The 12,480-nt window shown below is 41.7% G+C and overlaps 1 protein-coding gene across 5 annotated transcripts in view; it reads left to right on the forward strand.

The window, feature by feature from the left end:
* NPR3 (natriuretic peptide receptor 3) overlaps positions 1-12,480 on the forward strand; it is a 115,250-nt gene that overhangs the window by 57,110 nt on the left and 45,660 nt on the right. For all 5 annotated transcript variants that reach the window (XM_036065585.2, XM_036065580.2, XM_036065581.2 and 2 more), the window contains exon 3: positions 9,912-10,078. In XM_036065585.2, coding sequence (XP_035921478.1) covers positions 9,912-10,078 — 167 coding nt within the window. The remainder of the gene's footprint in view (positions 1-9,911; positions 10,079-12,480) is intronic.

A 12,480-nucleotide genomic window follows, 5' to 3' on the forward strand; every position in this document is an offset into this window, starting at 1 on the left:
TGCTGAGCTCTACTTCCCTGTTCTTGCTGTTGAGAGACAGTTAGACAGGATCTAAACCTTAAAGCATACACCTCACTTTCCTGCTTTGATACCCTGGCTTAGTCAATCAACTCACACAATAGAGCATTGCGCATAAACAGATAATAAAACACAATTCTCACAGGGCTAAAGAAAAGTTGATGAAACAAAAGCAGCTCCTGATTCCTGTAGTGGATAAGATTGGCGATTTGAGGCTTGCAGGATAAACACCCATTATTCCTCCTTGCTGCCATGGCTGTCTTTCCCCTTCTCTTTGCATAGGCAAAGTGCTGGTTTCACTTTTTGACTCCAGATCAGAATGTAATTATACTATTGGCTATACTATTGTGTTCACTGAGATAGTGGTGGAGACTGGTCAAAATGAAAAACATTTATTCTGAGTTTTGCAAGTTGGTAATGCAAACATAGTTTGTATTTAGAAAAAATGTATCTGAGTGCCCCTTATAAATGGGCCAGTGCAGTGCAAATATTAGGTACTGGAATTCCTTGCATTCACAGATAAAGCTTGTATTACTTTTCTCTGCTAATTACAATACACGAGTACTATAGAAAAATTGAGAAACAGAAAGTCACAGGGAAGAAAATAAGTTACTATAATTCTGCCACCTAGCTAAAAAGTATATTGATAATATTTAGAAGTATGTGTATCTTCCTTATTCTATAAAAAAATTTACAAAAATATTTTTCAATAAAGTGGTGATACTATTTCAAGTGTGGCTACATAGTATTTTATAATGCTGATATGCCATCTTTACCTAAGCAATCTATCATTTTTCAATATTTACGTTGTTCTCAGCTTTTTACTACTAAGAACAATGCTATGTTGAGTAGCCTTGTATGGGCACGCACACACGCACATACCCGTACTTATACATACATATTACCTGTGAGGTACATTTCTTCAAGTAGAATTTCTGGGTTGAAAGTTTTAAGTTCTGATAGATCTTGCCAAGTTGACCCCTAAAGAGGTTTACCACTTTATGCTTTTGCAACAAGCTATGAGATTGTCTGTTTTCCTGCATCCTTACATCATCTAACTTTTAAATTATTTTATTTATTTGAATTTCTTTTTATGTCCATAAGCAACATTTTGCAGTTTCTTTATTTATATTCTGTACCATTCTTGTTGAGTTCATTCTTAGATATTATGTTTTCTGGTTGTTATTATGATCATGTTCTTTTCCCATTACATTTTATAACTGTAGTTGTTATATAGAAAAGCTATGAGATTCTGTTTATTTATTTTGCAAGAATTCCACATATTAAATCCTCTGTTTTGATAGTTTTTAATATTATTTTCATATAGCAACAAGTGTTTTTCTCCATTTTGACAGTTGATCATCTTATTTTTCTTTTTTTATTGCATTGGCAAGAACCTCTAGAATTATATTATATAACAAATGGTGATACTTTAATTTCTGACTTCTTGAATTGAAGTAGATGTTAAAGTCTCCTTTTATTTCTAGTTTATTAAGTGTGGTTTTAAAAATTAGAAATGAGTAGGGAATGTTATCAAGTACATTTGACCTATTCTTTTATTCTTTAATAAATAGGAGATTGAGCCATTGTAGTATTCTTGGAATTAAGTATACCTTTTTAGGTGTATTGCTGATTTTAACTTTTTAGTATCTTATTTAGGACTTTTGAGTCTATATTCATGAGTGAGATTGGACAGTAGTTTTCTTGCCTTGAGGTGGTATTGGCAGATTTTAATATCAGGATTATGTTAGCTTTATAAAATTAATTGGGACACTTTCCATTGTTTTTGTGCTCTAGAACAGTTTATATACCATAAGAATATTCCTTGAAAGATGGAAACAATTCAACTCTGTATCTGGACCTAACTTCTTTTTAGAGGTAATTTTTGAAAAACTTAAAAAAATTTATTTTGAAATAATTTTAGACTTACAGAAAACTTGCAAAAATAATATAGAGAGTTCATGTATACCTTTTACCCAGATTCCTCTAATGTTAACAATTTAAATAACCATAGTACAATTATCAAAATAAGAATATTAACATTGGTACCATACTACTAACTAAACTACAAGCCTTATTTGAAATTTACCACCTTTCCTCCTAATGATCTTTTTCTGTTCCAGGATCCAATCCATATAGTTGTTGTATTTTCTTAATCTTTGCCAATCTGCGTTATTTCCTCAATCTTTCTTTGTCATTCATGATCTGACAGTTTTGATGAGTTTTGTTATTTTGTAGAATGTCTCCCAGTTTGGATTTATCTGTTGTTTTCATGTGGTAAGATTGAGTTTATACTTATTTGGCAAGAATACCACAAAAGTGATATTGTGTCCTTTACATTGCATGATATACTTGTGTAATAAGTCATAGCCCTATGACTTAGTATTGGTGATCTGGGGATAACTTTTTAAAGTTGTATTTTTAAAGTATTTTTCCATGAGTTCAGTTTTTCTGCTTCTTGAAAATTAAATTTCATAGAGTTATACAGTGTGCTCTATACAACTTGCAAAGTATCCTTGGTGTTTCTGATTAGACCTTTCTTTTTTTACCTTTTATAGCATGGGTGCTCAGGCTTTGGGCTCTGCTCTCAGTCTGCCTGAGAGGCTGTGCTTGATGTAACCCTGCCCTCCCCTGTGGGCCTTAGTTTCTTTTAATGATAATAATAGTACTTACCTCATGGCATCAAGCTGAGTAATAAATGAGGTAATGTGTGTGAGATACATAGCAAACTTCTTGAAACATAAAGAGCGTTTAATAAACGTTAGCTATATTATTAGTCTTAGTTTACTCTGATGATTATATATAGTTCTTAAAAATGGTAAGTTTATACATTTTTCTTGGTGTAGTTATTTTTTTTAAGATTTTATTTATTTATTTGAGAGAGAGAGAGAGAACAAGAGAGCATGAGCGGGGAAGAGGGGCAGAGGGAGAGGCAGAAGTGGGCACCCTGCTCAGCAGGGAGCGCCACATGGGGCTTGAACTCAGGACCCGGAGAAAGAAAGGCAGACGCTTAGCCCATTGAGCCACCCAGGCACCCCTCTTGGTATAGTTTTATAGATAAGTTTAGGCCATACATTCTGTTAACAAATGAACCAACTTTTATCTAATACAGCCTAAGAATGGATGTAGGTGCATTAGAAATTACATCTGCATGCAAATAACCAAGACTCCCACCTACAGTTATTTAAGCAAATGGAGAAGTTTATCCTCTCACCTGTAAGAAGTCCAGAGGTGGGCAGTCCAGAGTAGAGATGGTGGTTCCATAATACCATCAGGGATCCAAGCTTCTTCTGTTTCTTGGCTCCCCTAATCTTAGTGAGCAGCATCCATCCTTCAGATCAGAAGGTAGTGGCTAGACTCCAGGGATGGTGTCTTCATTCTAGGCAAGATGAAGGGGGAAAGATGAAAGGCAAAAAAGACACTATCTCAGTTGACTCAATTCTGTTTGAAGATCTGTCTGTCTGGAAGCCCCTCTGATTAACTTCTACTTATATATCATTTGCTACCCCTAGTTGTGAAAGATGCCAGAAAATGTGTGCTTTCAGCTAGATTCTTTGTTACCCCAAATCAATTTAGGAACCTGTTGCTAAGGAAGAAGGAAGAATGGATGTAGGGAGGCAAATGTCTATGCTTGCCACAGACCCTGAAGCCCCTTTCCTCCTCAGAATAGAAGCAGTAAACAGAATCTTATTGCAGGCAGAGAGACCTAGTAAAGGGCCTTCTCTGAGATTTTTAAAAAAGATTTATTTATTAATTTGAGAGAGAGAGAGTGAGCAAGCATGCATATGTGTGAGTGTGCATGAGTCGGGGGAGGGGCAGAGGGAGAGACTCTTCAAGCAGACTCCCCGATGAGCGTGGAGCCCCACATGGGGCTTGATTCCGCCGCCCATGAGATCATGACTTGAGCTGAAACCAAGAGTCAGAAGCTCAACTGACTGAGCTACCCAGATGCCCCATTGTGCCCTAAGAGTCAGATACATGTTCATGAAAAATTCTTCAACATCGTTTTCTCCCTGTGCTTCCTCACAGCAAACTCTGTACCAGTTCTAGAAAAAGGCTCTGTTTTAATTAATACTTACTTGCTATTGGATTTTTTTTTTTTTAAACATAGTGTGTCCATATTTACTGATTACTGCGTTGTTTGGTCTTGGTGAGTACTCAAACAAATTCTCAGATCTGCCCAAATTATAGTTATAGGAATTCAGAATATATTATGGGGGAATTCAAATGGTGGAAAATAAGATTGAAAGGATGGGTTTAAAAAAATCTAGAGAGAAGTGGTGACTGCGTGGCTCAGTTGGTTAAGTGTCTGATACTTGATTTCAGCTCAGGTCATGATTTCAGGGTTCTGGGATCGAGCCTCATCTAGGGCTTTGCACTCAGCATGGAGTCTCTGCTTGAGATTCTCTCTCTCCCTCTCTCGCTGCCCCTCCCTCCTGCTCACTCGCGTGCTCTCTCTCCATAAATAAATAAATCTTTTAAAAAAATCTAGAAAAAAGATGATATATATTGCCCTGTAGAGTTCTTAATAGCACCCCCTTGGCATTCTTATTCATTGGCATTATCTTCTTTGGATGTAAGTTAGGTGGCAAGTTATTTGGGTGATCCTGTCCAGGACTGTTAAGGTTATTGTAGAGCTTTCTTGAGTTCTTGATAACTCAGAGGGCACTAATTAAGGTGAAGATAGAAGTATAGTAGAGCTAGGTGATGCACATAAATTATTTGACTTGCTAAAAGTGGAAAAATAGAAAAATTGAGGAGAGATTAGATTTATTACGTTTCACTACAAAAGTAATATATGCACATTCAAGTCAGTTTGGGACGATGTGAAAAGAAAAAGAATTCTCATACAATCTTTCAACTGTAACGGTTGTCAAACCACATTTAGACACTTCCTCTTCTGACTTTTCTTTCTGTGTTACTTTTGTTCTTAACACTTTTGTCATCCCATTGCATGGTCAGTTTTAAAGCTTGGAACACCCCAAACTCTGGGGAAATGAATATAGAGCAGGGACGGCATGGCACCAGTGTTTGGAGTCTGGCTTGCACTTGAATCCGTCTTCTGTTTATTGGCTAAGTGACTTGGGGCACGTCAGTCTCCTTGAGCCTCAGTTTCCTCGTCTGTAACGTGGCGCTTATGCTTACATCCTTCTCGTGGGGTTTTTATGAGGATTGAAGAATGAAATGCTACCGGCAATGCCATTCACAATGGCATCGCCCAATAAGTGGTGCTGTTGTTACTGATGGGAGCAAGTGGACCAGCCTAGCTCATGGCAAGTGTGTAACACCCGGACATTTGGAGAGGGTCGGGTGAGGCGAGGTCAAGAGCCAGACTGCTACACAGCCAGCCCAGGGGAGCTCCAGGCACTCATTTCTTGGACATATTCTGTGATTTCTTAGCTAGTTATCCCAGGGTGGGTACCTCTTGCCAGCTCCAGACCCCTGGCCACAGGACTGCTGAGTACAGGGCTTGGTGGTGAGCAGGTTATTTCCTCTTTCTTTCTTTCTTTCTTTCTTTTTTTTTTTTTTAAGATTTTTATTTATTTATTTGACAGAGAGAGACACAGCGAGAGAGGGAACACAAGCAGGGGGAGTGGGAGAGGGAGAAGCAGACTCCCCACAGGGCAGGGAGCCCGATGTGGGGCTCGATCCCAGGACCCTGGGACCATGACCTGAGCCGAAGGCAGATGCTTAACGACTGAGCCACCCAGGCGCCCCTGTTGTTTCCTCTTTCACAAATATCCTGTGCTCTTACTCTAAACACAAACTTGGGACTCCATGATGTTTAAAACAAAACAAAGCAAATTCACTTTTCCTCATTCCTGAAACAACCCCAGAGGATCACCTCCTCTGCCCTACTCTTTGCTAGCAGCCTTCTTTTTCCTCTTCTTGATCCCTTGCTCAGGACCACTGAAAGAAGATGGCATTAGCAGTAACCACTCTGAAAGTGTTATCGTCAAGGTCACCGATGACCTCATCACCAAGGCCCTTAGTCTTAGGTCAGACCAAGCCTCCGTGCCTCTAAAGCAGTGCTGTCCGATGGCACGTTCCGTGATGCTGACTGTGTTCTGTTCCGTATTGCCCAGGGTGGCAGCTACTGACCACACGTGGCTACCAGGCACCTGAAATGTGCCACGTGCGACCGATGAACCGAATTTTAAATTTTATTTAGTTTTAATCAATTTAAATTTAAATAGTCATACATGTGGCTGGTGGCTGCTCTCTTAGGCAGCACAGGTCTAGTCCAGAGCATTCCATTTTGTTTTCACCAATTTCTTTCTGGAAACCTGTTTTTCCTAGTGTTGGTTGCACGGCATTCTTTGGTTCTCTGTCAGCTCCTCTCTGTCTCCTCGTACTTCTGCCCACTAGAAATATCATCCCCAAAGTGTCTGTGGTCAGCCCTTCTCCTTTTTTCTTATCCAGTGCCATCAGGCCCTGGTCTAACTTGAAGGCATCTGGAAAGGACATCCAACACTCTCTCTAGCACTCACTCCTCTTTTGGCTTCAGACCACTATTTCCAGCTCCAGCCTGGTGTTGTCACCTTGGATTGACCGTGACCCTGACTGAAAGAAATCATTACCATTTTCACGTCATTTCCCTCCTCCTCCATCTGGCTCTGCTCTTTCCTCTAATAACATCTCCTTTTCCTTTCCTCTCTGGCGTCACCAGATGTGATGTGATGTGCCTCCCTTTCTGTTGTCCCTCACTCCCTCACTCTTGTAGAGTCTTGAGATTCCTCTTGCACTGTCCTCTGCTTTTCATTCTCAGGGGCTCTCCCTCTTCTTACGATTCCAAAAGCAGTAAATGTTTACTATTGAAAATTCACTAGATTCCCAAAAACACAAAAAAGGAAAAGAAGAAAAAAGAGAAAAGAAAACTTGCCCATCGTTCTAGCTACCCAGAGAAGCATGCTTAGCTTTTTGGTGTGTGACTTCCCCTGGATCGCCTCTCGTAACCTCTTGCCTGGACGGCTGTGACTGTGAACCCTCCGTGTCTCCCCATTCTAATCCATTGCTATTTCCCAAGGCCTGATTCTGATCATGTCATTCTTCTGTTACACTCGTAAATCTCCAGAGGCACCCAGTTGTCTACTGAATTAAATTTGTCCCTACTGATGGGGCATCATGCCAAGCCAACTCTGCTTTTCCAGTGTTCAACAGCCTGGGTGTGGGCAACGTTACTGACACATTACAATAAGGAACGCCCGCAAAAGCAGGAAGTCACAGGATCAATTATGGTGGTGACTAGATAAGCATTTAGTTTGGATTAGATTTACTAAGCATGATTGTTTTCCTTTTTTTTTTTTCTTGAAGACAGAACTCCCAAGTTATTACCCTTTGGATTGCGGTAAACAGATTTATTGTATTGGATTTCACTTCTTGGGAAAAGTGTTTTCCTCTTTCAGTGAGTGAGATAGTTGCTGTTTCTAGTTCTGTGTGTGTTGTCTAACTCTGCAGTAGAACCCTTCAGGGTTAAGTATTTTCTTTCTTAAGCACCTGGAGAGTACTCTTTCCCAGAGCTGAGAAACTCTGACCCTCTGCCTACAGAACAGGACTCCTGTTGTCTTGATATCTCAAATCAGTTATAAAGGAATCAATAAATATTGATTGCACACTTAAAAGAAATGGGTTCCTCCTTGGGATGAAGATGTTCCGGACATTCTTAGAATTGGGGGTCTTCCTGGCAAATGGGTTTGGCTCCTTAACAAAGGCCACATGGTCTGTGTCTCGAGCTCGCAGCTGGGCTCCCCCTGGCTGGGGGCAGGGACAACAGCTCTCCCTCGCTACAGGTTCGGCTGCCTGCCCTGCATGCTGTCGCCTCCTGGGTGTTTGGGAGGTTTCATATGGAGGAGGACTTTGTCAAGTTTTGTTTGGTGGCCTGAAATTTAATCTGTGCTCCTTGAGAACGGATCTAGTCCTTAATGAATTCTGTCCTCAGCTCTGTCTTACTTATCTTTTAACAGCTCCCTGGCACATAGAAGCAATTAATAAATGGTTGCTATTATTAGGATTATCATTACACAGATAACTCCACAAACAAATTCTTTGTCTCGGCCTTTTCTCGTGCTCGAGACTGAGGCTCCCAGCTGCCTACTGGATGTCACGCACATTTGCACCTTTGCCTGTGCCACGGGCTCGGCCAAGCACACCTTTCCATCCTGCTCGCCTTCTATTAAAATCCTAGTCACACATTTAGGGACAGCCGATGCCTCCTCCTCACTTGAAACCTTCCCCCTTGGGAGTGTGGGAGCTCCTTGCCTCTGTCTGTACCCTCCGCATTGTGTCTTTCTACTCCCTGCCTCCTGCCACAGTGAGCTAGCTGGTCCCTGCTGTAACTTCAGCTGTTCACACGGACGGCTCCGAATCCGTCTCCTGAAGGTGGTGGAGGCTGTTCGAGACCTCCGTAATGTCTGCTGGGGTGGCGATCACAGAACCTTGCGTGTGGTACCTGGCTGATTACTATCTGTCTGATTTAAGCGGGGCTAGAAGTTCCCAAGCCACCAACTGTTTCTTGAACTGTGTCTGTAAGAGAGTGAGATCCGCGGAGCCCTGGCGGCACGCTCCGCAAGCATCCTCGCTCCTCAGCCGCTGGGCTCCAGGGGTGCGCCGTGGGCTAGGGGCTCGGTGTGAACAAATGGCTCTGGTGCTGGACTCCAGCAGGTTGAATTCTTTGTCGTGACTCCAGAGAACTGTAGGGATCATAAGGATAATTCATAGAAACAACAGTTTATTGCCAAATGTTAGAGGTCCACATTTCCTTTTGGGGTCCTGCAGGCCACATGTTTCCTCAAAAATGAGAAAGAGAAGAGTACTAAATCTTATCCATGTAATTTGCCTTTGCTTTTGTGAAAGGGAGCACTGTGAAGCAGGGGGGACCCAGTTTCTCAGTGCCTCAGTTTCCCCATCTGTAAAAGAGGATGGATAACATACCCAAACCAAGGAGTCTTGTGAAGATTAAATGAGTTCATACATATAAAGTGCTCGATAAATAGAGCTTTTTAAAAAAGATTTTATTTGTTTATTTGAGAAAGAGAAAGAGCACGTGTGAGAGAGAACATGAGCGGTGGGGAAAGGCACAGGGAGAGGGAGAAGCAGACTCCCTGCACAGGGCTCCATCCTAGGACCCTGGGATCATGACCTGAGCCGAAGGCAGATGCTGAAATGACTGAGCCCCTCAGGTGCCCCAATAAATAGAGCTTTTATTATTATATATGTGCTCAGTAAGTGTTAGCAATTTTTATTTTATTACTGTTGAGGCACTGATGAATATTGTCCAAAAAATAATTTTTATATGAGGTTGCCAGCACTAGAGAGAGATAAATCCTCATGGTCACCTAAGTCACTTTCATTCTGAGGAGATTCCAGAAATAGTTCAAAAAATATCACTAATCTCAATCTCCAAAGGTTTTCTCTGAATAGCGCCCACTTTATCATACTTGCGCATCTCTGTTGTGATACACTGCGTTCCTGTCCTCTCACATCCACACAACCTCAGGTGTATCGTACTGTAGTAACGACTCAGTTGACCTCCACAGTGGATTGTAGATATTAAAAAAAAAAGTGAATGGAAAGGAATAAAAGCTTTCTTCTTATTCCTGCAGGGCTGCAATTCTCGGGGGCTGAAAATTACAGTTACGCTGTTATTATAAAGCAGTTAACTCTAGAATGCTTTGCTTTGTCTCTCGCATTTCAAAGGAACACGCGTCCAAAAGGCCTTCTTCTCCTTTGAGGATCTTGGCATCGTCAGGTTATGTCCAAGGGCACGACTATGACAATACCGTCTACCCCAGCTGCCAAAAGTAACACGGAGTGACATGCTGCAGTCGAAGGGGGGAGAATGGTCCCTTTATGGTGACTGCCTTGGAATTATAAATATTTTTATTTCTCTGTAGGAGATGGCTCATGGAAGAGAGGAGACAAACATGACTTTGAAGCTAAGCAAGCATACTCATCCCTCCAAACAATCACTCTACTGAGGACAGTGAAGCCTGAATTTGAGAAGTTTTCCATGGAGGTGAAAAGTTCTGTTGAGAAACAAGGACTCAATGAGGAGGATTACGTAAGTGCTTGATTGCGGGCCTAGGCCTTCCGCATCCCGAAAACAGTCTTCTAATTAAATAAGAGGCGACAGTGTCCCATTCTGAACCATTCAGAAACTCCTAGGTTCGTGTCTGAATGTCACTGAGCTTTCTGTGTGTTTTTTTTTCTGGCCCGCTTCCACCCCCCAGTACCCCCCACCCCACTTTGCCAACTGCTGCAGGAAGGAAAATTGCTTTTTGTGGGTACTTGTGGTGATGCTGAGCAGATGTCGGTAGACTTCCGGCGCCTATTGGACTGGGAGCGTGTTGCGGGGGGAAGATGGATGATGGAGTGCCCAAGTTTTGCATGCCGAATTTTTCCAAAGCCTGATGGCAGGAGATATTTTGGGTTTTAGAAGTCTCTTCCTTATGGCAGTCTTTTTGACGAGTCTGCCCCGTCTCTTGTGGCAGCGTCATTTCCCTTGGGGCTTCTAGAGCTTTCTGCTCCTCAGTGCTGTTGTTACTGATGCATTTTCCAAGAGAGGACAAAGGTCAGGAGCTTTGGCCATGCTAAGGGCTGAGCAGAGTCGCTCATCTGAGAGATGGCACCGAAGCCGGCTGGCCACACCTCGCTCAGCACCCTTGTTCTGCCACCTCTGGTTCCTCAAAACTCTGCATCATTCCTGTAGATTCGTTCTCAGAGCAGGCGAGCCGTGCATTCCTCAGACCGGTTGGGTACCTGTGCCGGTGTTCAACACTGTTCACTCCACAGTGTCCAAGGCAGAAAAGAGACACCTTCTTAACGGGAGATATCGCTTTGGATTGTTCTTGCCCGAAGTGGGTAATGGCCGTCTTCGTAAGACCAGCTGCACTTGGGCGCTTCCAAACAGGGCCTCTCTCAGTTTCTTTAGTTGAAGTACTGCAGGCTACATTCAGAGCCCGAAGCTAACACTTCTTAGCTGTGTGATCTAGGGCAAATTACACAGTCTCCCTGGTCCAAACTACTCCTCCCTGTTGGGAGGATTACAGAGAATCTACCTGAAGCATCTAGTGTTATCCCCATCAGAAAGCTGGAGCTCCATAAAGGATGCCTCTTTCGTACTATTGTTATATTACTCCTGGCTTTATCAAAAGACATAAAGGGTCTTATAAACATGTTTATTCATGTCTTAAGTGTTATATATAATACACATATCATTTAAAATACCTTTTGACTTTCTAAATTAGTACTGTCCAGTAGATACATATATATATATATGTGAGTTGCAAATGTGAGCCACGTATGTAATTTAAATGTAATTTAAAATTTCCAGTAGCTACATTTTTAAAAAGTTAAAATAACCAGGTGAAATTAATTTGAATACTACATTTTATTTAACTCACATAGAAAATGTTCTTTCAAGATTGAATCAATGTAAAAACTATGGATGAGATTATATATTCTTTTTATTGTGTAAAGTCTTCGAAATCCAGTGTGTATTTTACCCTTACAACATATCTTAATTCCCTTCGAATGCTCAGTAGCCATGCGTGACTAGTGGCTACCATATTGGACAGTGGGTTCTGAATTATGAAGGAAGTGGAGCTTCTGCAGTAGAGCCCAGATTTGAGGAAACCTATGATAGTATTGTCATCATCCAAATCCTTTGCCTCAGGGATAGGAAAGAATGTAAAGGCACTGAGCATTTTTATGTGGCCTTTTACCTGAAGCTGTTGAAGTTCAAGTGTCACAGTAGAGACTCCCACATAATGATACTTTTCGGGCAAAGAAGTGTGTACCTTTGTACCTACTATAAAGATCTATAATATATTCCAAACCAAGGGCTAGTGCTTTAGAGATTAGTTGTGCTTGTAGATTACAATTATACAAATACAATATACAAATTATAATTTTAAGTAGAAATTAGAGCTCATAATAATTTATTTCAATTCTGAACATGTGTCTACTTTTCATATTTTATGTATTTTTTTTTAAGATTTATTGATTTATTTTTGGGGGGAGGGGCAGAGGAAGAGGGAGAGAGAGAATCTCAAGCAGACTCCCTGCTGAGCACAGAGCCCGGGGCGGGGCTGGATCTCTCAATCCTGAGATCATGACCTGAGCCGAATTCGAGCGTCAGATGCTGAACTGACTGAGCCACCCACGCACGCGCCCCATCGTATTTTATGTGTTTAGTTGGGCTCTTCTGAGTGCCATCGGGTTAGTGTGGACAGGTAGTTGTGGTGAGTATTGTGGAAGAGGGAGATGTGGGAGCCAAAGACCCAGGAGCTGCTCTAGCTGGGACTCACAGGTGCTAGAACTTAGTCTAATGCCGTAGGAGACACTTAACACAGCTAGCGAGGCTTGGTGGTCTTCATTCTAGGGCTCAGCTCTTTCCTAGGTCTTTCTGCTTCTCTTCTTTGTACTAATGGGTTGTCTTACCTGCTTACTTAGAACTTCAGT

This window comes from Halichoerus grypus, chromosome 2 (genome assembly GCF_964656455.1).
Source record: "Halichoerus grypus chromosome 2, mHalGry1.hap1.1, whole genome shotgun sequence".
Taxonomy (NCBI): domain Eukaryota; kingdom Metazoa; phylum Chordata; class Mammalia; order Carnivora; family Phocidae; genus Halichoerus; species Halichoerus grypus.